This window comes from Phalacrocorax aristotelis, chromosome 18 (genome assembly GCF_949628215.1).
Source record: "Phalacrocorax aristotelis chromosome 18, bGulAri2.1, whole genome shotgun sequence".
In the NCBI taxonomy this organism is placed as follows: domain Eukaryota; kingdom Metazoa; phylum Chordata; class Aves; order Suliformes; family Phalacrocoracidae; genus Phalacrocorax; species Phalacrocorax aristotelis.
In genome coordinates this window covers 7,085,010-7,108,405 of record NC_134293.1, presented here as the reverse complement: position 1 = coordinate 7,108,405, position 23,396 = coordinate 7,085,010, and the positions used below count along the sequence as shown (strand labels likewise).

The 23,396-nt window shown below is 45.1% G+C and overlaps 3 protein-coding genes across 7 annotated transcripts; 2 read left to right on the top strand and 1 right to left on the bottom strand.

Moving 5' to 3' along the window:
• Positions 1-3,134: 3,134 nt before the first annotated feature.
• TEKT1 (tektin 1) lies at positions 3,135-7,906 on the top strand. Of its 3 annotated transcripts, none has more exons than XM_075113006.1 (8): positions 3,135-3,261; positions 4,067-4,311; positions 4,702-4,867; positions 5,151-5,279; positions 5,715-5,858; positions 6,431-6,653; positions 7,280-7,476; positions 7,747-7,906. In XM_075113006.1, exons 2-8 carry the CDS (start codon positions 4,122-4,124, stop codon positions 7,904-7,906), a joined length of 1,209 nt encoding a protein of 402 aa, XP_074969107.1. In that variant the 5' UTR covers positions 3,135-3,261; positions 4,067-4,121. The 3 variants fall into 3 exon arrangements, with proteins under 3 accessions (XP_074969107.1, XP_074969106.1, XP_074969105.1); XM_075113005.1 differs by having other exon boundaries at positions 4,036-4,311; XM_075113004.1 differs by lacking the exon at positions 3,135-3,261 and having other exon boundaries at positions 3,481-4,311.
• Positions 7,907-8,818: 912 nt separating this feature from the next.
• FBXO39 (F-box protein 39) lies at positions 8,819-12,607 on the bottom strand. 2 transcript variants are annotated; one of them, XM_075113008.1, is made up of 5 exons: positions 12,448-12,607; positions 12,076-12,142; positions 10,920-11,977; positions 9,659-9,835; positions 8,819-8,947 (listed from the first exon to the last, which is right to left on the bottom strand). In XM_075113008.1, exons 1-5 carry the CDS (start codon positions 12,517-12,519, stop codon positions 8,819-8,821), a joined length of 1,503 nt encoding a protein of 500 aa, XP_074969109.1. In that variant the 5' UTR covers positions 12,520-12,607. The 2 variants fall into 2 exon arrangements, with proteins under 2 accessions (XP_074969109.1, XP_074969108.1); XM_075113007.1 differs by lacking the exon at positions 8,819-8,947 and adding an exon at positions 9,228-9,526.
• Positions 12,608-14,933: 2,326 nt separating this feature from the next.
• On the top strand, positions 14,934-22,642 carry PIMREG (PICALM interacting mitotic regulator). Of its 2 annotated transcripts, XM_075113011.1 has the most exons (6): positions 14,934-15,045; positions 16,419-16,738; positions 17,605-17,936; positions 18,759-18,854; positions 19,685-19,731; positions 21,063-22,642. In XM_075113011.1, exons 1-5 carry the CDS (start codon positions 14,949-14,951, stop codon positions 19,713-19,715), a joined length of 876 nt encoding a protein of 291 aa, XP_074969112.1. In that variant the 5' UTR covers positions 14,934-14,948; the 3' UTR covers positions 19,716-19,731; positions 21,063-22,642. The 2 variants fall into 2 exon arrangements, with proteins under 2 accessions (XP_074969112.1, XP_074969110.1); XM_075113009.1 differs by lacking the exon at positions 19,685-19,731.
• The last annotated feature ends 754 nt before the right edge of the window (positions 22,643-23,396 follow it).

Here is a 23,396-nt window from a genome sequence, read left to right as displayed (position 1 = left end):
CTTGAACGTTTCCAAGGATGGGGCACCGACCACCTCTCTGGGCAACCTCTGCCAGGGTCTCACCACCCTCACTGTAAAAATGTCTTGCTTAGCTCTAGTCTGCATCTACCCTCTTCTCGTTTCAAACCATCACCCCTTGTCCTATTGCAACAGGCCCTGCTAAAAAGTTTGTCCCCATCTCTCCTATAAGCCCCCTTTAAGTACTGGAAGGCCGCAATAAGGTCTCCCTGAAGCCTTCTCTTCTCCAGGCTGAACAACCCCAACCCTCTCAGCATTTCTTCATGGCAGATTATTCTGGGTACTAGTGGAACACCAGAATGCTGACCTGCTATGTTAGTCTATTTTGCAATTTCAGCAACATTGAAAGCAAGCAGTTAATGGTGCTGCAGTATCAGCGCAACCTAGAGATTTTTCCCACTTCAACGCACCATCACAGCAGTTCAGAAGACAGTTTAATCCTCTGATGAATGAGACTATCGATCTGTGGTATTTTTAATGCATCCAGTAAGGAACGTGGCAACACATTTCATTTAGATCTAGTCTCATTCATGCTTGTTATTTAAACTCCTCCATAGAAAACATATTTTTCCAGACTCTGAGGACTTTGGCTACTTCATAACTACTGAACCCAGTTTCTACACCCAGGCACAATTCAGCAAGGGGAGGAACTGCTCTTTCGCGAAATCCTTTATAAAGGCATTAGTATGGCATGGGGCAGGTGACACCAGTTCCACAGCACGTTAGCTGCTGTTGGCTTACCGGCACATCTACACCGAGGGTTTGATTTTCCATCCAACTGCACCTGCGCTTTACACGTTGCGCGGGAAAAGCGCTGCAGATCCCACAGCACCGCCCGCACGGAACGATCGAGAACGCTCGCCCCTCACGCCACGCGCCCGGCCTGCGGCCCTTCGCGAGGAGAGCGCGGGGGGCGGGGGCGGCTGCGGAGGAAGCTGATTGGCTGCGGGCGGCCGGGGGCGGGGCGAGGGGAGATGGGGTAGGAAATGGTGGGGGGGGTGAGAGGGAAGAAGAGGAGAGGGAAAATGGGGAGACGACGAGGGATGGGGGAGACGGCAGAGGGTGGAGATGGGGCCTTGTAAATTGCTGGAGGCTTTGAGGAATTAACAAACCTTTTCATTTTCATTCCTTTCTATACCGTCCTAATTGCTGGGCTGATGTTATCCCTCTTATTCTGTACCAGGCACCTTTTCAGCCTCAGGACATCTACAATTATTTAACCCCTGAAAACCGCCTGAGGTAACCATAAAACTTTCTTACATCATATACTTCAATACTGAAGGATTGGTTGTAAATTTCATATTAACAGTTTAAAAGGAAATAATCTTTTACAGCAAGCTAACAATGAAGAACAGATTTAGGGTTGGTAACTACAAGTGAATTACTTTACGGTGGTTGGGTCGGGCCAGCGTCAGAACTGGGTCTCTGGAACAAAACTGCATGAAGGCCCACGAGTCTCACAACGACGCCTGGGAGGACTTGGAGGACCAGTGCTCAGGGACTCAGCTTTCAAAGCGGCTGAGCACATTTTCAGAAATATCAGACACCCGTTGTTCTCAACTGCCTTCAGATTCCTCAGCATTTCAGTTTATTATGAATCATTTTGTCATCCCTCGTTAATTTGCTCGTATTTCTAAAGGCCTTGGAATGTTACTGCTGGTATAGATAATAAAAATTTGTGGAAAACAATTAATATGCAGCCTGACGTAATCTGTGACTCACACTGGCTGAAGTAAACCTTTGTTCAAAGTAGCGTTTGAGTTCAGATCTATTTAAGTAATTGGAAATCTTTCAGTTATGGATATGGTTCCTGCTACAGCTGTTAATGTGACAAAAAAATACTGCTTTCAACTAACTCATTTTAGCATGTTATATTAAGAGTCTGCTAAAAATTTATTCATTGGGTGGGTGGGGAATTATCTAGACCAAGGGGGCCCTGAATGTACAAATGAAGGGACAGCCCATAGAGGCATTGCTCTCTTGTACAAATAATAGCAGCACCTGATAAATTGATTTACAGGTCTGCACAGCAGTGGTCTATGTAATTGCTTCTGATCAGTGGTCATCCTAGTCATAGTTTTGCTTTGCCCCGTGAATCAGGAGCATTCTGTGCGTCTGTGACCACAGCTTTCCACCCTCCTGCATCAGTTAGCCTACATTGTTTGCATGCCTCGCACCCCATTCTCTGCTGCTTCTTGAATCTCTAGGTCCTTCTCCTCTCAGGCCTCTCAGTTCTAATGTCAACCGTGTCTTCTGAAGCCTGTATTTTACTTTGGCTAACTCTGAAATACCTGCATTTTTCCATAAGACAGTGTTTCTTCAGCTGAAACCCCTTTTTTGCTCCTCTGGAGTATGTGCAGATTTCTGTTTACCAGCAGCTGGCATGAGAGGTGCTGCACTTACCAGTTTTAATAATCACTGAGGGAATTTAGCTGCTGTTTGAAATTAAAGATCATTAGCAGCTTCCTAGCTGTCACTGCGCTGTATTTGCAGCCGACAATTGCAGTTGCTTCCCAAGTTTCTGTCCTGGACCAGCTCACCTTTCGACCAATGCTACTTGCTTCTTTATCACTTTTCAATCTCTTCAAACTTTGTTGGGCACTCCGAGAAACCCTGCTCTGATCTAAACTACACCAGGGCTATACAAAGGGGCCATAACTGTACCATCTGATGTAATGCTCTTTTGTCTCCTTCATTTCTTCTGCCTGGCTCCCAATCTCTTTTGTCCCAGGAAAGAATATAGTTGCTGCAAAGCTGGAGCACACTGCTAAGGATGTTTTATGACAGACATTTTAAACAGCTAGGTACTTCACATGCCTTTCATTTGCTTTCAGTCTTGATGCATTTCTGCAAGAAATCAATCAAAAATTGCAGTCCAAAGCTGTGGGAACTATCTCAATTAATGTACAAAGAACACGTTTTTATTTCCAGGCAGATCTTAACGGGGAGCGGGTGAAAGGAAGCACCACTGGCTGAGCTGTGCTGTGCCGCTTCCACCTGGTGCAACAGCAGGAGGTTGCTAGTAGCAGTGTTACTGTTCCCATACCAACTGGTTTGTTTACCTTCTGCGCTGTTCGTAGTCGCATGTTTAAAAAGAAACCACGCGCTGCTGCTGCGGAGATTGAGGCTGGAAGACAGCTGGGAGCAAACCGCCCCCCGCCATGAAGGGGAACTGAGGATGTGGCACTTAGCCAGGGTGTGACCTCGGGAGCAGCCCAGGCTAGGAGCAGTATCGCCCAAGAGGTGTGTGAGGGAGAAGGGGGATTGTTTTAAGGGTACCTGTGCTGGAGTGTGGGAAAAGCTATGTGTATTTGGGGTGAGGAGTTGTCTCAGGAACGCTGGATAAGCACAGTGCAAGGATAGGAAAAAGGATTATCAGACTCCTGTGACTGCATATATTTTGGGCATTGGTTTCACCCTACATTAAACCAGTGTCCCCACTATGCTCTGTTCTGTGTTCTGCTTTAGCCCTTCCTAAGCTTTTCCATTTCCTCATCTACCTGCTGCATTTCCTCCTTCAGCTTTCCAGGTCCTGTTTTCTCTCTGGTGTTTGGTTTTGTTTTTTCCTCCTAATGGCCATTTCATTTCTTTTTTACAACCTAGAGTTCATCCACCTCTCCAGCCATATCCTTAAAAGGTTACTTCTCCAACCTGTGAGAGACTACTTGTCTTCTATATTTGGTCACTTTCTCTCAGTTTGTTGTGATTGTCCACATAGTCATTCTGTCCTTCCTCACAGGACTCCTTTTCTTTCCTTTCTCCCTCCTATTGCAAACAGCCCATCTTTTCCTCTCAGTTCCACTTTCAAGCCCCTTACTCTCCTCCTTGCTTCCGTTCCCAAATTCTTCTGCTTCTTCATTCTCCCACTCCAAAATCTCTCCCCTACACTTCACCAAAGTCTTGGGGAGCCTCGAGTAAGAAGTCTTTTCTTTTCATACCTGTGTCATTTTGCAGGTAAAAGGGGCAAGAATTTTTCTCACCCTCATGGCCCTGTCTTCTCCCCTTCTTTCTTTGCAGCCAACTGTGAAAATGCTATTCCTGTTTCCAGGTTCCCCATTCCAAGAACTGACCCACGTTATATCCAGAAGCTTCCCCCCCAAAAAATGGCCAGGCTGTTGCAAGCTCCACCCAAGTTTCATCCCTCAGAATGGGACATCGCAAACAAGCTGCAGCGTGCCAGTGCAGAGTCTCAGAAATCCAGGTCAGAGCGCATGATAGCCGAGAGCCAGAGGCTGCTGGATGAAATAGAAAAGACAACTCAGAAAACCCGCAGTGATGTCAACAAGAAAATAGGTAATCCCATGACGTCTCCAAGTTTCAAGATGTGGTGTTTGAGCTGTATGTTTAAAATGGACTTAGAAAATTAGTTGATAGCGAATAGCAATATGTCAATGCCGTCCTCTCTGATCTCATGGAAACATTCAAAATATTTTTTAAAATACTTTGAGACAGATTCTTTATTTTATAACAAATAAATTACTTCTCCAAAACACACAGAAAGCTATTCCAGCCAAACCTCCTGACACGGGATTGCAAACCTGTCTCCACACATCAGCCTCCAGCACTACGTGCACTCCACAATGGAATAAGTCTATTTTTAGCCATATCTAAGATCTGACCCACAGTGCTCTGGCATGTAAGATGGGCTGGTATTAATACCTGCTTGCAATTTTCATTCTGCAGAACAGAGACGGGAAGAAATAAAATTCTGGAAGCATGAATTAGATAACAAACTTGAACAAATTGTTCATGAGACGGAGGTACTGTTGACTTTCAAGACCAGGCTGGAGAAATCTTTGGAAAGCTGCAAAGAGCCCCTCATCATTGCCCAAAAGTGTCTCCTGAATAGGTGAGATGATTAAGAAGAAAAGCATTCAGGGAGAGAGAAAAAATTCTAGGTAATGAAGCTTTAACAAACAATAAAAAAGGCTGCAAACTAAGGGTCTGCCTCTCTTTGCAGAGGAGTCACAGTCTGGTTTAGGTGTTAAAACACTGGGGAACCACAGCTGTAAAGGAAAAACTTCCCGTGTGGCAAGGAAAAGCCTTCAATTTGGAAAGCTGGGCTTGATCATCTTCTGTCAGCTGCAGGCATTTGAACAATGTGGCTGACAGCTTTTCCTCTCTTTGTTTAGGCAGAGGCGAGCTGGGATTGACCTGGTGCAGGATGAAGTGGAACAGGAACTGGTGAAGGAAGCTGAAGTCCTCCAGGGGGTTATTGCTTTGCTTGGACGTACATTGGAACAAACCAATGAGCAAATCAGGTGCAGAAGCAAGGAGGGTAACTGACTATTGAGCAGCTGAACAGTAGGACAGCCGTAATCCTGAGAAGTTGTAGGGTCACAGGCTGAGCACAGGACCGAAGTTACCTTTGGTGCTAAACAGTTACAGGAGATCAGTCCTAATTCATACCATTTGCTGGGTAATGGTGAGAAGTTCTGTTTGTTAGAACTCAAAGTACGTGCACATGATCCCCAGTCTTCTTATGGTCCAGTCCTGTGCCTTTAATCCAATGGGAGTTGTACCATCAATTTATATGGAGGCAGCTTCATGCTCTAGATTTTGGGACTTTGCCACTAACAGTTCATACTTTTAAGAATTCCGTGATGGCATTTGTATTGCCTAATGCATATATGCATGTTGGGGACACCTGTGAGTGCCTTCCCTTCGGCTTAGGGTCCGGTTGTTTCTCCTCCTAGACTAAACCGTTCAGCAAAATACAACCTGGAAATGGACCTGAAGGACAAATTCACAGCTTTGATGATTGATGATTACTGTGCCAGCCTGACAAACAACACTCCTGATAGCAGATATGCTGATAATGCAGTGAAAACAGAAGGAAAGTAAGTGGTTATTTAGTTCAGCAAACATATGATAATCATACAGGTAGTATGAGCTGTTCCAGTAATAGCAAGGTTAAAGTAATTTTGTGTAAAAACAGACTATATCTGTCCATCATCTGTCTGTTGTAGATTGTTTTTTATACTTCTGTCCATCACTTCCATAAGTGAATGTGTTCTGTGAATTAACTGTGTGCTATTAATAGTAACAGCTGAATTATGTTAGTAATAACAGCTTAATTAATGGAAGGTGTTCTAAGAAATATTGGTTATTATCTGTGTTTCTCCCACAACAACTTAATCTTTTATCAGGGAAAGGCAACTTACGACAAAGTTGCTCTGTGACTTCAGCAAATTAGTTTCCAACCTACCCTTGTCTACTTCATCCTGAAATGTTTGTGACAGACAGGGTCTTTGTTTTGTATCTGTAGAATTCCCAGCACAACTGGTGCTCACTGGGATGTGCAGTATTTGTACTGCTTTGTTCTCTGTTTTGTGGAGTCCTTCCAGATTTATGAAGTCACAGAGGGCGTGATGCTGCCAGTCAATGACCTTTTATTTTGAATCTCTCTCAGCTTTGTCAGCCCTGAAGACTGGATAGATTTCTCAAACATAAACGTTGAAAAGGCTGAGAAGCAGAGAAACAATTCTTTGGCACTGAGGGCACTGATTGATGGCATCCTCTCACAGACAGCGAGTGACCTGCGCAAGCAACGTGAGGTGGTGAATGCTGCATTTAGAAATAGGGTGAAGGAAGTCAAGGATGCCAAGCACAAGCTGGAGACACTCCTTGCAATGGTAAGTGGAAGGGGACAGTCAGCGAACAAGTGGGAACAATGGGCTTGGGTTATCTGCCAGCGTCCTCAACCCAGTGGCTTGAGCTACTTTGCTTTAAGAATTTTACCTTTGCCATATTGGCACCCCCTGCCACATTTTCCTTTTTTTTTACCTGCCATAAAAGTTGTCTTAGGTTTTATTTTCTCAGTGCTGTGTGCACTGCTACAGAGGTGAATTACTGGAATCACTCACTCGATGTAAGCGTGGCTGTAGACATCAGTAAAGTCAGGATTTTCCTTGTGATTTTTAGTTACTCGGGGCTCCTGTAGAATTTTCACAATTGTGATGTAAGAACCTAATAACTTATAAAATCAGGGTCAATGTGCTTGAAATTTGATACATGAAAAATAAGTGTTAATGTTAAAAATTAATTGCTGACCGTAAATCTCCAGTTTCACTCAGGACAGTGACACCTGCTTTCAAGTGATGGAATCATAATCCTGGCTGGCCTTTGTCAAATATCCTCTGGTGAAATAACATTGTAACATAATGAGGTTGTTATTACTATAATCATTAAAGATGATGTTGATGATTTCACCCATTGTAAGAGAAGGTGGGCAGCACTTCCTTCTGTTGGATTTGTTAAGGTGATGGATGAGACTGCCTCGCAGGAGAAGAACGTTGCAGCCTTAAAGAAAGCAATTGCTGATAAAGAAGGACCTGTTAAAGTGGCTCAGACCCGCTTGGAAGCAAGAAACCATCGCCCCAATGTGGAACTGTGTTATGACACAGTGCAACACAGGCTGATGAGTGAAGTCCAAGAGATTACAAAAAATATTCAAAGGCAAGTGGAAATGATGAAAGAGGGGAAAATCTGTGGTATAGATTACTGGGTTAATTTAATGAGTCAAAGCAATGCTGAGTCCCAGCTATTCTCCCTGAAAGGTTGGGAATTGCTTTTCTCTTAAGGGCAGGACACTTTAAGGGAAGCTGCATGGACATTGTTTCTCTGTGAATCCCCTTCCATCTTCTTTTTCACTCAGAATTCTTATTCCCATATGAAAAAAACCTCCATGTGTTTTCAACTAATGCCTGTCTGTATGTTCCCTGTTAGGTTAAAGGACACCCTGACACAGGCTGAGGCAGAGCTGAAAGGTCTGAGCCGCAGACAGCTTTCCTTGGAGGAGGAGATCCAGGTCAAGGAGAATACACTGTACATTGATGAAGTGCTCTGCATGCAAATGAGAGAGTCTGTTTACATTAACAACTTCTGAAGCCCTCATACTTGGAGACTGCGTGTGCTCCAGAGGCCAGCTCCTGAGGAAATTTTATTGACAAACCTCCGGATTTATTGGTCTGGCTCAGTGCCATCCTGGTTCTAGTTGTGCAAGGTATTTAAAACAAACAGATCTAGTACTTACAGCTATCTGTTTTACAGCTATCTATGCTCTAGAACACCTGATGAAATCTCCCACTTGGCAATAAAATTCCAGAATAAATATCTCTTCTTCCACATTATCTCATGTGCAACCAGTGATATCTTTTGCCATTGAAAGGTCTAGAAGCTGTGGAAGCTAGAGCAGGAGTCTCCTCCTAAGTCTGTTGTTGGAAAGCTGGGTATGTGGGAGGCGTGACTCTCAGGACTAACCATGGTGTTTTGTTCTTAACACCCTCTGTTCAGAACTAGGCACAGGCTCTGTATCAAACTTACCAGGAGGCAGGGACTGGTGAGACACTGGAGAGTGCATCTGCCTCCATCTGCGTCAGGATCCAGCCAAGGCTGACTTTGGCCTAATCACTTCCTTGCCCTATGCTTCATTTTCCCTGTTTGTAAAATGGGCTTCACTGCGAAGGTCTTTGGAGCTCTACAGTGAGACATGGTGAAAAAAGAGGAGGGCCTTATTTTTATTAGAGATGTCTGTAAGGGTGCAAAGGGCTCACTGCTTCCTTTGGTTCTGGTGAGGAGAAGCAAAGCAAGGGCAACAATAAATAATACTGGGGACATAGCAGGCCGGTTCCCAAGTCCAACACTTTAATGCACGGAGTGCAAAGTTGTCCCTTGCCTCTCTCTTGCTGTAACGGTATCAGAGGCACTGCTGTCGAGATTCAAATCCCTACTAATGCCTTCCAAAGGATCCGTTCATTGCTTGCAGATGTCACCGGGTACTCTTCTCGCTCCCTGTGGTTTACACCATCGACCAGGTGATGACTGAATAATAAAGCTCTGAGTCAATCAGGTGTTGGAACTTCCTGTAAATAGTGCACAACAGCTGATCCTCCTCACTGGTCTCTCGTTGGGCTGTGTAAATCCTGACCTGTACGCATGAATGACAGTCATCTCTCAGGTACACAGAACACGCGCAGCCCATTAAAGCTCATGACAACAAGAAGCCCCTGTGACTAATGAGGAATCTAAGGAAGCCAAATTTCTTGAGGTTTTACTCTGTTTTTACTCCGAACTGACTGAAAACATCATCTCCTGCCAAAGAATTTTTGGGTTCCTTTTACCCCCAGAACTGATGCATCCCTGGGATCTACACAGATCGGGGAGGACCTACTGAACTCAGAATCTAGCATCCAAAGTAGCGTGGCAGCATGGTTTGCAGCAGCTACAGTTGTGGTCTGGCCCCAGTTCAACACAGCATCCCTAAAGAATGAGATGCGGTTTAGTGGGATTCATCCCACGTGCCTCAATTCAAGCACAGATGTAAGCACTGGGCCTGGGAGGTGACCGAGGATCCCCGGCTTGAGCTAGAGGTGGCAGAGGGAATCCAGTCTAGGAAGGACTCATGGCATTGTTTGGGCTTGTTATTAAACTTGTATAGCATTCTGTCCATGGCTAAGCAGGTTGGAAAGCCCCATTTCTGCACATGGTTCTCAGGCTCCTTATAACGCTGAAACATAATAGAGGGAAGGTAGTTATGTTAATGTCTCCGTAAGTGATCTTTCTGTGGGCAGGGGGACATCACCTTTCCCTGGTATCGGAGCGAGGAAGGGCGTGGGAGTTCTGAAGCACAAACTCTTACCTCTATGGTAGTCAAAATGCATCTCCCTTCTGCGCGGTGTTGTAGCAGCCTCTCCATAAAGGTGACACTTAGAAATGCCCAGACTTTCAGAAATAACAGCCTCTTGCACGATAAGACGAGTTGTAGCAGCTCATTGTCCAGCAGTTCATGGTCATTGTTAAACTCAAGTGTTAATTTCTTGAAAAAAGTGAACATCGTTAGTACTGAACAGAGCTCGTCAGCGCAGCAACCAGAATTCAGTAAACAAGTTCCCAGTTTTACCAACGGAAGTGACTGTCAGCAGATCAGTTCTGTACCTTGACGTGAGCAGAGAACCAGTTCTGAATTATGACAACAGCATAGGCCACAGTAATCTCCGCTCTCCCAGCCTGTGTCCCCTCTGCACTACACACCCTCCTAACAGACAGACGATTTCTATTGCTATTAGAAGCTGCTACACCCACACGTCATGCCATCATCTTATTTGACATCTTGGAAATGATCCCAGACACAAGAGTAGATCCACAGACCATTTCTAGAAAGCTTTACAGATCTCTGGTGTTTATTGGAAACTGCAGTGCAACAGAACTTAAAGAAAGCTGTTGGCAACCGTCGGGTATGAGGCCATGTGCTTCCCTCCGGCATGCAAAGCCCTGATTTACGTGGGCCAGCTGTTGCACGCCTTTGGTGACACACGCTTGGTGACACCAAAGTGCTTTGACATGGGCACCAGTTAATTTACAGGTGATGTAAGACATTTGTGCATCGCCAAAATGGAGCAAATGCAGCAGCAGCCGTGCAGGCAGCAGCACTGTAAGCAAACAAGGTGTACAGACTCTTTTCCTCACATGCAGATTTCCCTGCAAAAGGGTGAGGTTTGGAAAACTCTGAAAGGATAAGGAAGTTATCGGCTACTAAACGTGAAGTTGTCTACCCAGAATAAACCTAAAGTTTTCTTTAAAAATGACATTTTCCTGCCTGAAAGGTTCTTTTTGCTCACAGCTGACATTACAACCACCAGTATTTTAGGTGTTTTAGCTTTTTATGAGGGAAACCTGACACGAGCCTGACTAGCATAATGGGGATTGTAACTGGACAAGGATAATTACCCGAACTAGACTGTAGCTGTAACACCGGAATGGGTCACTTATGAAAATTACCCTCTGAACATAAACCTGGAGCGGTCAGGAATTCCTGTCGCTGACTGCTGCTGCGCAGAGGCCTCTGTGGTAACTGCTTAGCTTCGTGACACTGCCTGAGACGCTGCCGTCGTCGCCCTTACCTGCAGAACGTGGCTGTAGGCTGGGAGGAGGTTGGTGAGGGTAGGTCTCACTGTCCAGTCTGGGTCACTGAAATAGCAGCTCCGTAGACTGATGCTCCTGACTGGGATCTCCGCCAGCAGGATCCTGGCTAGGTGATCATGCTTCATGACTCTTTCAAAGAAGAAGTTCACCATTAGTTTTGGGGCGCTCTTGGCCAGCTTTGCCCACGACGTTCCCCAGACCATGTGCCTGTGAGGTTCACGGAAATGGCATTTGATATTCAAGGTGCACAGGGAATGAGCGCAATGCTCCCGCAGGATGTCCAGCAGTTCATCACAGATGCAGCTATAATTGAAAGTCAGGATGACCAGGCTGTGGAACTTGGACATAGTTTGGTGGAACAAGGTGCTGCTGTAGACAGGAAGGTGGAGACTGAAGAAATCCTCAATATTGATTTCAGATATAAAGCTTTTACCTGTCAAGCAGCTGAGAGAATCCAGAAGCGCACAGCCGTCTTCCAAGGTTACTCTTGCTCCTTTTAAGTTGACAGAATCAAGGTGTTTGCTCATTCTTTTCAGGAAGGTAGCTAACTTCTTAATAAACCAAGTCTTGGTCACATTTTTCCAGATCGAGTGGTCAAATTGCAGGTACTTGATACTCAGGGATACAAGGCGACTGTTGCACTTACCCAGGTGTGAAAGAAGACCTCTCATAGTCATTTGAAATTTTTGGGCAAAGGCAGCATTGTAAGGATTTGGTAACTTGATCTCAAGGTGTTCCAAATACTTGCTAAATTTCCTGACGTACCACAGTGCACTTTGAATCTCCAACGTGTGTGCCCTTGAAGGTCGGCTATAGAATGTGATGGTTCTTCTTTTCCAGAGGGATCCCGAGTGCATGGCCCAGTTCCATTTCTTACAGACCAAGGCAGCCCGAGACCGGTCCCTGTCGTCTAGGCAATGGAAGACATGCCTCAGACAGACGTCGGGTAGATTAGCAAAGGAGTTCTGCTCAGGTTCACTGTCATCTTCCATTGAGAAGACAGTTTTCCACTTCTCTTTTGTGTGTTGAGCCAAACCTAGATGAAGAAAGCTGCAGGTAGATTTCTTGCCATTCCCAGTGGAACAAGCTTCCAAGCAAATGGATGAAAATTGGCTTCTTCAAAAAACAAAAAACCTTTCTTTGCCGCTGTACTCAAGGTGTCAGGGTCAAACAAGTTCTTGTGCCTAAACCGTAGTTTAACCTAAATGAAAAGAAAAAAAAAATGAGTGAAGAACAATCACAGTACAAGCACAGGACACATCTTTTGACTTCTTGGCCCTCAGTCTAGCTAACCACCGAAATGGTACCCAGTGCTGACAGAGCAGCCACAGCCTCTAGAAACATTTGATTGGCATCACCTGCAATTGGCAATGGCTTGTGGCCTGATGCCTGGTGTCAACAAGTATCTGGTGCTTTGGGCTGTACACATTTGAACAGGACTGTCAGCATAAAACTAGTGCAGATGACCCTCCTTCTCTTTCTGGGGTACTGTTCCATGACAATCACCTGAGGTAGTACCCTGCCATAGATTAAGGTACAATCCCTGTTGAGAGTAATAAGCAATATCAGCTGTTCCATCACTCGGTTCAAGCAGGATGTTCAGTCATTGAGCTCCAGTGGGCAGGGAGAAGCCTGGCGAGTCGGGAGCCCAACCGGGGGGTGGTAAAACACATAAGTAAGTAAACAACCACAATGCAAGAAGTTACCAGTTCCACTCCCAAGGCTGGCCTGTGTAAGCATTCAGCTCCCTGAGCACCTCTCCAGGTCTTGTGGTCTCCCTCCTGAGCTCAAGATTTGTTCTCTCTACCCCCCCGACCCGGCCCCCCGCAAAGTTCAGGCATTGCCATGGAGCAAAGAGAACTCAAACCTTTGTGATGTCATGACAACAGAGCTTATGCAAGGGCAAACAGGGAGCAAAGCCGCCTTGAGCCAAGTCACTTGGGCTAAGGTGGAGACAGTGAAAAGGAAAAGCAGACTTGTTTGGTAGTCCCTTAGGACGCGAGAAATACAGGCCACAAGCTACAAGGCAGGCACAGGCTGTACATCTTGTTGCTTTTCACTGACCAGATAAATGAAGTGATGATCCTCTATCTTTTCAAGCTCTGAATTGCAGACTTCAGCTGTGAATTGCGACCTACACCCCACTGGCCTGTTAGGTGCTTGTTTTCATGAGGCTTTTTACAAATCAGGCTATTCGTTGGCTCTGCAAACAGCCAAAGGGCACGGGAAGCTAGTGGTTGGTTAGTACCTCTGCAGAGAGGCAAAAATTCAGAATGTATTTACATCCCACCTCTACAGTGCACGTGTCTTATCGTGTCCTCTTGGTAAATCACTCCTTGGCTCTTGGGGGTGAAAGTGGAAAAATATCTAGCAACACCTTCTTATGGTCTACACCAAAACCAGGGCTTGTTGGCTGACAGGACTACAGGAAGATGCAACTCAGAAGAAAGTGACGCCAGTCCCCAAACAACCTACCTTCCCTCCTTTGCACATGCTATTCTGTTGGGTAACAAAGTTGAAATGGAGGGAAACAACAGGGGTGCTATAAGAAGATGAAGAAAACACGCAGCTCCCCCAGAGTCTGTTTACAAGTGCAAAGGCTCAGACATTTCTGTTTTAATTTTATAGAGAGAGGTGAAAGACCAGGCTGACTGCCCGGTGCAGCTTCAGCTCGCTGCTTCCCTTTTGGCCCACAGTTCTTCTGTCACGCATTACCTCTCTGCCTGTTCAGTTAGCACCACATCTATTCTTAGGGATTCCCCATCCCTCCCTTCCCATCCAAAATGCCAATCCAAACCCTCAGCCCTCAACACAGAACCCTTAGAAACTGTGGTTCTGATTACGACCCGAATCCACCTCTTGTATTTAGCACCATCTCCCCCGAAGAGCTCTTTGCTTTGCAGAACTGTCAGTCATTCAGGTGGGTTTTAGATGAAGGACCCTGTCTTGCCTGTCCAAAGATCCCAGTCAAGTCTTAAAACATGGCGGCTCAAGCTGCAGTTGCTAGTGAGAGGAGCCTGAAACCCTCCCGATGGAGCTGTCGGGGGAGAAGAGACATAACACATCTGTAACCATCTGGAAGCCATGAAGCCAGCAGGCACAGGAAAGCTGAACAGCATATGAGGCTGTAATACAGAGACCACATGTCTATTAATAAGGGATATTTATTGAGCTATACTTACCCGTATGATATTGCACGAATACAAAGGGGTACGATTACCACCACGTGGAACTTTTTTAAGCCAGAGCTTTTAGGAACTAACATGTTTGTAAGCCCATGGTGGGGACTCAGGAGGTATCGTGCAGTGTTACCGGGCTGGCTTCCACACAGCTCTAAGCCAAGCCTTAGCTATGGAGGTGTCTCTAGCTGTCAGCTCCGAGTTTAACTTGGGGGCAGGGGTTGGAAATTAAACCAAACCTTTGGAAAAAAACAGGATCTGCTACAGCCCTTTCCAGAGCAATTTTTCACGTAGAAGTATTTTAAAAATAAATGCTTTGCATTGTTTTCCTCTAGGATAGGATTAAAAAGACAACAAAATACAACTAAACAACCCCAACCCCGATCCCAACCCCCATTCTCTGCACTCGGCCTTTCTGCGCTGCCTGGTTTGCTACAGGCCGCCCCGGACGCCGCGCAGTCCCACCGGCTGCCGCCTCCAGCAGAGCTGCGCAAGCCGGTGGAAACAACCAATGACCAGAGGCAGGAGCCGCGGCCCGGACACCCCACGGCCATCCCGCCCTCCGGGCCCTCTCCCGGTCCCGCTGAGGCGGGTCTCCAGGCGCAGGCCCGAAGGGCACGGCACACAAGGGGGAGGCGAGGGGGCGTCCAGCGGAGCTGCCGTGCCTCAGCACCGCCGCCATCGCTCTCGCCACCTCCCGCGCCTCCCCGCGACACGCCGCCGCCCGGAGCGGCCGCAGCTGGTGCGCAGGCGCCGAGCCCTGTAACGGCCGCGGCGCGAGCTCAGGGCGCAGCCAATGGGAGCCAACAGACGGCGGCGGCGGCACCAATGGGGGCAGGCGGGGTGGGCGGTGCCGCCTTTCAAACGCAGCGGCGGCAGCAGCGCGAGGAGACTCCTGTGGGGAGGCGGCCGCTCCGCTCCCGCCGTGAGTAGCGCCCCGAGCAGCGGCCGCAGCCCCCGGCCGTGCGAGCGGCCCGAGCCGCTCTCGGTGCCGCCCTCCGCGCTCGCTTCAGCCGCCCCGGGCGGGCGGGGGGACTAACGGGGGCGGCGAGGCTCTCCCTGTGCCCCCGCGGCGCGGGCCTGGCTCCGTCAGCCGGTAGCGAGCGCCGGGACCGCGGCCGCGGGAGCCCCGTCCCGCCCTGCCCGCCCAGCCGGGGCCGGTTCCCTGGCGCCGGAGCTGCCCCGGCCCTGCCGCGGGCTCTGCATGAACCGGAGCCGCCGCCTCGTGTTGCGCGATGCCGGTCCGACACCGGGTCGCCGTAACCCGGGGCGGCAGCTTCATCCCAGTAGAATTTTTCTAGCATGAACTAATCCACAGTAATTAAGTTTGTGGAAAGGCAGCGGGATAAGCCGTGAGCTAGTAATAGAACTGACTGGTTGCCCGATTACCAGCCTTCCCCTGCTGCCCCACGCAGGAAGGCATTAAAGGCGTTGATGTCCCAAACACCTTCAGAATTAAAAGATTTCAATAAGCCTTATTGCTTTCTGACACAAGTAAGGATGCTTGTGAGAGATGGAGACAATTTGGGAGAGCAGAGGTAGTGAGGAATATGAGTAGGCCACCTAATAGGGGGTATAATGATGGTAGGGACACCCCCAGCTTTTTTTAACAGTCATCTGCAACAAAATATTGGCAAAATTAATTCACTCTCAGTTCGGATTGCTAAAATACATTTGCATTTCAATTGGTTTTTAGAAGTAATGTGCTAGCCTTATTCTAGCTTGATAGCTAGTGAAAAAGAAGAATTTAAACTATGTATATATATAGGTTTAAATTGTCACATATCATACAGAGAACAGACGTTTTAGCCCTTCCCACCAACATCTTCCAGTAACAATCCTCTCTGTTTCAGGACTTCAGGACTGTGACTTCTGTGTGAGCCTTTAGCCAGCAACTCAGGCTGGAGAAAATAGCAGTGGTATAAACTTGTCTGGCAGTGGAAGGCTGTTTTGATTAATGAAGGGAAAAATTTGGGTTATAAGACCTTAGTTGGAGACACCAAGTAGAAACTTGCAGGTACAGAGCATTCCACCTTGCAAGGTGGAGTCTTGCAGCTTACCAGGGTCTGATGTCCAGTGCTGGAAATGCAGTACAAGACTTCACGGATATGTGCAGACCTAAATAGCTGTAGAAATCAATGCTGTCTCCTTCAAGCCTCCAAGTAAAAGCCTGCTCAGCTCTGACTCTGTGGTTTCAAGCAATTGTAACTGAATATATTGTGTCACAATTTCCATTTCTTGGTTTTTTTCGCACTGCTCTGTACCTTGTCTAATTCTTGCTCGTTCTGATTGTTTTAGAAATAAGGTGGACTAAGAACTGGAACAAGATGGCGTCTGTACTCCAAAATGTCAAGGCAACAATGGCCTGGCGGAAACACCAGCTCCTAGCTGACTTTGATGAGAACGAGAGCCCTGTACCCGACAAATTCAAGAGAAGGGCTTCTTTGAGTTCTCTCAATACCATCCGCATGTCTCTAAGGAAGCGAGTACCCTTAAAGCAAGTACAGCTGAATTTTCATAAGACCCCAACTTGGGAAAGTCTGGAAGCAAGACAAAAGTGCCAAACTCTTCAGAATATTAAAAGAACAGCAAAAAATGCTTTTGGAACAGTGTCTCAGGTACTTTGCCTTTGCAGTGGAGTGTGGAGAAAGTTTAGTTTTTTTGCTTCAACTTCAGTACTAAGATTTCTGGACTCTGTAGGGAATGCCCTATTCCAGAGAGCCCGTCCCACACACTTGCGCACCGTAGTGGTTGTCTCATAGCTACTGACTAGTAAAATCCATAATATCCTTGCATGTATATAACAATGCATGTATAGTAATTTGCACGTATAGACATGGAAACTATGGATCTGGCAGAACAGGGAGGAAGGTGAGAAGAAGAAAGATGAGATGTAGTTTCATAAAAACTTTTATTACTAAATAAATGCTTTCCCCCTACTGTATTTCATCACGTACAGCAGAGCAGCCTTCACAAGGAGGAAGGTGGGTAGAGACTGCTGTTGCTTGCAAAGAATTGTTTCTGAGAAATGTCTAACGCTTTGGATTTATTATTTTTACTCCTTTTCCTGTACCTGTACTATTTATCGGCATGTGTTTCATTATAGTCAGTCTAAATTTTGACTGACAAAAACCACTAGAGGGCAGTAGGGCAGTGAACAGGAGCTTGTGCTTCTCTTTGGTGGAGACCTCTGATTTTAACTGCATCAATCACGTTAGGGAGCCCAGCTCTTTCCTGCGTAAGAGCAGCGGGAGCTCTGTTCCAATGCCTGCCAAAGTCCTGGACGAGCTCCACGGACTAGGGGAGCAAATGATTCTTCCAAAGCAAATGGGTACAGGGCACTGAGAAGCATTCATGCTAGACTAAACCTGATATGAGAATGAAAGCTAGGGATTCAGCTCAAACATTCCTTGTCTTTCTGATTCCAAACTCTAGGCTAATTGAGTTCATTTAGCATAACGCATCTGTCTAATGGTTCTTTCAGAAAATACAGAAGTCTTGCCAAAGCCCAGTACACTCGATGGTTACCTGTCCAGCTGAATCCGTCAGCAGAAGCTGTGCAACCAGTTCTACCAAGCAAAGAAGTACCACACCTCGAACCCCTCGCCACAAGAGTGTTACTCCAGCAGCCAGTTCCAAAGGCACGCCAAGGTCCAGCAAAAGAGCCTTGCTTGGGCCAAGAAGGGTGTCAGAACACAGAGAATGGAGGGGTTTCTCATCTTGGCTTGGTAAAGATGCTGTCTCTCTCCGGAGATCAAGAAGAGCAGCAGCACTGAAGAGCCCTTATTCATCACCCACTCCTGCCAGCAGAAAGATGTAAGCCATGGTCTTTTGTAAACCTTATTCCTTTTTTTAATTATTATTACTGTGATTAGGGCATCTTGTAAGGTGAAAGACGAGATATGACGGTTGCTATCCTATTCCCCGAAAGGCTGTGCTGTTTGAATAGTTAAGAAAGACGCCAGAGGTCCTTGTATAGACAGGGACTGAGCACTGCATAAAGCTGAAATGTGAAACTTAATTTTGTGCTGTGACAAGAACTTTTGAAAAATCACTGTCCCACCGGGTGAAATTACACCATGTTTCTCAGCACCAGTTCCCATCTGACACTAGAGGCGTACCCGAGTTCTTTGCTGATGCTGTTCTGGTAAAGAAAAAGGCTCTTAATGCATCTCACCTCTACTTAGCTCTAACTTTTCCAAAGTTGCTATTTGTATTGCAAAGATCCCTGGAATAGCTCCGCTTATGCTGAGACCTTTATAGAGAGTAGAGGGATTCTTGCCTCAAAGATTTCACGCAAATTAGATACAGGGTTGTGAGCTGGGGAAATATTTCATAGCGCATGCATAGGTTTTTGTTTTGGTCAAAGTCACACAAGAAATGTCAAAGCTAGGAGCTGAATCCAAGCCTTGTTGAATCTGAACCCAGTGTTTGAATTGGAAGATAGCTGTCTTGGGGATGAATGGAGATGTGAAACAGTTGGTCAGTGGAATTAAGAGCATGATTGTTACAGCCCTAAACTTCTCTGGGTGAAGTCTGGAGGTAACTAGAGTTGTTACTGCAGGGATAGAGGCTTGCGTAGTGTCACCAGTTCAGACTGTCCTGTCTGATCTTTAGTAATGACCATTCTGTTTGCAGAGAGTTTGACCGTGAGTTGGAGCTGGTCTCCTCAGGAATTTGCCAACTGAAGGATATCTCCCAGACATTTGATGATGCCATTGTGCAAGAGGAGAGGTAAATATCACTAATTGTCCCTCAACTTCTAGCAACAGGTTACCTCCAATTGCAGGCTAAGTGATCCCTGTAACTCAGCATGAGGAATAGCTGCAGAACTTTCTTGGCTATAATGTAGCAGAGCCTTTCTTCAAGACACCTGTGCAGATCAAATCTGCGGTTGGACTTGCAGCTTCTAAAACCTGTTAAATGCTCTCCTTGTCTTCAGGTTTCTTCCTGTGGAAGTCAGATTTTTCCCAGGAAGAGCCTACCTTTGACCTTGTGTGTGAACAGCACTCCCTGCCTCTGTCTAAAAGCAGGGAGGAATCCTATTGCGCTGACGCAATAGGACGCATTGGTGCCTGCACAATTTTAAGAAAATCCTTTTACTAGGTAGTGTTGTGTTCACAAGTAGTCCATGGTACCCGTAACTCAAATTCAGAGGATGCAAAAGCCTCTTACACAACACCTTGGTTAATCCATGAGGTTGTAGGCTGCTGTGCTGGTAAAGGTTATGTCATTCTGAATTAGACTTATTAAGACAGTAAAAACTAAAGGCCAGAAGTCTTGTCACAGGGCAATTCCCTAGACCCTTCCCTCTCTTAGAACACTCGATGTCAAGCATTCAATAATTAAATGTCAAGCACCCAAAATCCTCTAGAGAGGGCTTAGCATTAACTACTTTTATGTACAAAGAGGTAAGGGATTAAAATCCTACATAATTCTAAAGCTTCAATTTTTACCGATGGGACCATTTCTAGATAACTATAGGTTAAATCCTGTATTAAGTTAATGATCATATCCATTGAAAGTTCACTAAATCTCACTCCTAATATTCTCCCATCTGTTAGTGATATGACAGTTTCTCTCATTCGTAACTGAAGATAGTATCAACCAGGTAAAGTAGTTGTTCACTTACCTTATCTTATACCTGCATGCATCTGTGGGGAGAAAACCTGCTGTTTGGAGAGAGGAAGGCTTATTAACTCATGCTTCTTTCAAGTATTACTATGCGGAACCACAGGGTTCTTCCCTCACGTTCACCGTGGCTGTCTGCTACAGCACATCATCGTGCAGTTGTAGATCTTCACCTCTACATTGTGGATTAGTGAAACCTTGTGGGTTCGCAATGAACCATAAGTTGGGCTTCCATGCAGACAGCAGCTTTTCTGACCCCAGACCAGAAAACTACTGGTACTAATGTCTTTGTCACTCGACCTCAGTTCTCACTGGTTACTAATGAAGATCACAAAGCATGACAGAACAAACTATTACCCTGAGCTAATTTTACAGCCTTTCTTTCCATCCCTAGCATTGTCTTAACTGCTAAGACGATGCTATCACAATAACAGCAGTTGATACCTGTATTGCTGGCATTTTTAAACACAGCAATTGTACCTAAATGGATGGGAACAGGAATTCTTTGTTGTAAGTTTCTAAACATCACTTCTAGTGTCAATTCATTGAACCATTACCAGGTAAATGCCTCTATTACCTTCACTGAGATCTGTACTGTGACATAATATCTTAATCCACTGTGCTGGAAGTGTTCCTTTTGTTAAAGTTACATCCTGAATACTATGTCCTATTTTAGCAACAAAGATAGGTGTAAGAAGTTGATTGCTGTAACATTTCAGGAAAAATGAGAGCGGTCGCAAATGCTTGACTGAAGCTTTAAACAGTGGTGCGTTCCGCTTCCACTAAGCGGTTTGGTCCAGTGCTCCTGCACGTGTAGATGCGTACAGTGTGCCCTGTCACTGGCTGGTTCGCAGGTCACCTACTGGAATAAGTGTGAAACAAACTTTTTTGGAGGTGCCCTTACAGTGTTGTACATGACTTTCTGTTCTGGTATCCAACTGCCACAAGTTCTAGTGTTGCAGCTCCCTTGTCGTCTTTTCCATGGTGAAGCAAACCTTGATCTCACACTGTTTATAGCTGCCAGCTCCATGTATTGTTCTAATGTTTTTCATTTCAATGAACTAGATTCTATTACAAGAACTGCTTCTGTTCCCAGTTGAAGTATTGCAGTACTTAAGTTGCGTACTGCCGTTTATGCTCGCTGAAGGTAACGTTTTCTTGCTAGCATTTAGAACTGTTACACAGGAGAAGTGTACAGATCCCAGACCTCTTCCTTGCTCCCATCTCATAGTTTTCCAGCAATTTGCGTGACAACCGGTTAGTTAACCTTACTGACTTCATGCTGCTAATGGCAGTCTTGTTCTCCTGCAGGCAACACGCAATATCGAACTACTACTATCTAATGGCACAAAACTTACAGTCTGCGCGTCGATCTCGGAAACTTTCTCAAGCTATTGGAAGGAGAGCAAAGAAACTCCATCGAGTACTTGGTACCTAGAGAGAGATGGCTTTAACTATTGTTAGTTTATGAGCATATATAAAGGAGAGCTCTGTGTAGCACTTGAAAGAGTGCACTCTGGACGTGGAACAAGCCATTACGTTTTATGATCTTTCTTGACAAAGCAGCTCAGGACTTCCCTTCCCTTGCTTTCTCTTTTCAAACAAACAAGAGAATCAAAATTGGACCATCTTGAATGTGGCTTTCGTAGGGCAGTAAGTACTTTCAAACTTCTGTTGATCTGACCAGTAGGAAGGGCTTATGGTGGGTGATCATGGGTCATAGTAGTATTTAGACTGGTATCCAATTGCCATGAGTTTTAGTATGAGTCCTTTGCATACTAAAAGTACTGGTCCATTATTTTGAAAGCCTAACAATTTTCTTCTGCATATGAACAAACCCAAAGTTAAGCATCATGTTTAACTGGAAGTTAATGAAGTGGCTTGTTGAATTCTGACCACAACTGACATTCCAAGGCAATGGGTTGCTGTGGAGTCACGCACTAGAGAGGAGCCACATTAGGTCCCTAATTCATGGCCTTAAGGATTGCTATTAGATTAGCCTAACTAATCCTATCTTAAGTGTCCGGGTTCCAGACAAAACAGAGCAACTTTATGTAATTTCTTGCTGCTGCTTTAAATAGCAACTTGGTGATTGAGTTAAGCATTACTTTTGTACTACAACATCTGTCTTTTACTTATACACAGACTACAAATTACTTTTTACAACCATAACACTGGTTACTACAGTTAATGTAAACTCTTACAACTATTCTTATTAGCTAATACCACAGTGCAAGTATTTTATTTGAAGTATACTAAGCATTTGATACCTGTATTTTGCTACTAATAACTTTTTTTAAAAAGTTAACAATCATTTGACAAGCCTTTTTTGGTAGGTGATGCAGTTCAACAAAGTTTAGTCCTTCAAACTAAAGAAAAGATTTCTCAGGCTCTAGAGTTCAACACCAGGGCTGCTTTCCATGGTAGCAGCTTTGTGCAGGCTTCTCAGATTACATTCACTCCAAAATGAACCTTCAAAGAAAAGATTTGGGAAACTTTGCGCTGCTTGGTAATTTCTAAGATGCACATGTAGTTTAGTAAAACTGGAACTACTAAAATTTTAATAGTATTAAGTATAAATATGGGCAGCAGTCATGTTCAATTCTGATTTATGTGTAAGTACTGATTTTAAACTTGCTTCTGATTTTTTTCCTGTCAAACTAGACTGTTTTGAAATATTGAAACAGTTAGTGAGGCCTGGAAACATGAAAACAACCCTGACCTCTAGGCTTTCAGATGACTGAGAGCTTTAGCTTGTGTTATTTCTTGATGTAGTTTTTGTATGGTGTGTCTCGTTTGTTCTTTTTTGAAACTCCCGTTCTGTATGTAACAGTAGCTTGAAGTTATTCTTTGCATGTACTGAAACTACTTCTATAAAGCTTTCACAAAGATGTCGTCTCATACTGAATTATTTTCTTATATGACTTCAAAAGGAAGGAGGGTTGGAGTTTTGTGAAAAGTCAACGTGCAATTTAAGTATTATTTCAGATAGTCAGGTGTATTAAACAGCCTCTACTTATAGTATTTCCACTGGCTACTAGGACAGGTGCAGTGGTGATCTAATACTTCCCACTTCACTGGTAAGAATAATCAGTGACACTGTTTGCTTAAAGCAAGGAAGGTTTTATTTAAGTGACTGATCTGTTATAAGATTTTAAAAACCAGCTCACATCAAAATCTATACCAGTTGTAGAAATCTTACTCCTTATTTCATATTAAGAAATTCATTATTGTACATTTTTGAATCTTTACAAGGCAGCCATAAGAAATATAAACATTTGTCACCAGATAGAACCTTCTCACTGACAAACAATATTTAAAAGTATGCACTTAATAAAACTATAGACTGAAAGAACATGTACAATTTCAAGTTTATAGAATCATAGGATGGTTTGGGTTGGAAGGGACCTTAAAAGATCATCTAGTAAGCTTCCTTGTATGAATTCAGTTGTAAGTGGACTGCCCCCTTCCCTCCCCCCAAAGAGAAAAATAAGTTATGCAGAAGGCTTGGGGTTCTGAGACAGGACTGCCATTCTGGGCCCTACCCCAGTCCTCCCAGAATAACCTCGTCTTTAAAGCTTGCAATCTGCAAATGGTGTTTCAATGTTGTACTCTCCGGTATACCATCTCCCAGCACGTCACGGT

Excerpts from the sequence above, each read along its gene's own strand:
- TEKT1 (XM_075113004.1), top strand. The coding sequence starts at position 3,591 with ATGGCCATTTCATTTCTTTTTTACAACCTAGAGTTCATCCACCTCTCC. Across the intron at positions 4,312-4,701 it reads TGATGTCAACAAGAAAATAG|AACAGAGACGGGAAGAAATA; the intron begins GTAATCCCATGA and ends TTCATTCTGCAG. Across the intron at positions 4,868-5,150 it reads CAAAAGTGTCTCCTGAATAG|GCAGAGGCGAGCTGGGATTG; the intron begins GTGAGATGATTA and ends CTCTTTGTTTAG.
- FBXO39 (XM_075113007.1), bottom strand. The coding sequence starts at position 12,519 with ATGGAACAGCTGATATTGCTTATTACTCTCAACAGGGATTGTACCTTA. Across the intron at positions 11,978-12,075 it reads GAGTACAGCGGCAAAGAAAG|GTTTGGCTCAACACACAAAA; the intron begins GTTTTTTGTTTT and ends TTCTTCATCTAG. Across the intron at positions 9,836-10,919 it reads CCTACAGCCACGTTCTGCAG|AAATTAACACTTGAGTTTAA; the intron begins GTAAGGGCGACG and ends ACTTTTTTCAAG.
- PIMREG (XM_075113009.1), top strand. The coding sequence starts at position 14,949 with ATGGGGGCAGGCGGGGTGGGCGGTGCCGCCTTTCAAACGCAGCGGCGG. Across the intron at positions 16,739-17,604 it reads CTTTTGGAACAGTGTCTCAG|AAAATACAGAAGTCTTGCCA; the intron begins GTACTTTGCCTT and ends TGGTTCTTTCAG. Across the intron at positions 18,855-21,062 it reads GCCATTGTGCAAGAGGAGAG|GCAACACGCAATATCGAACT; the intron begins GTAAATATCACT and ends GTTCTCCTGCAG.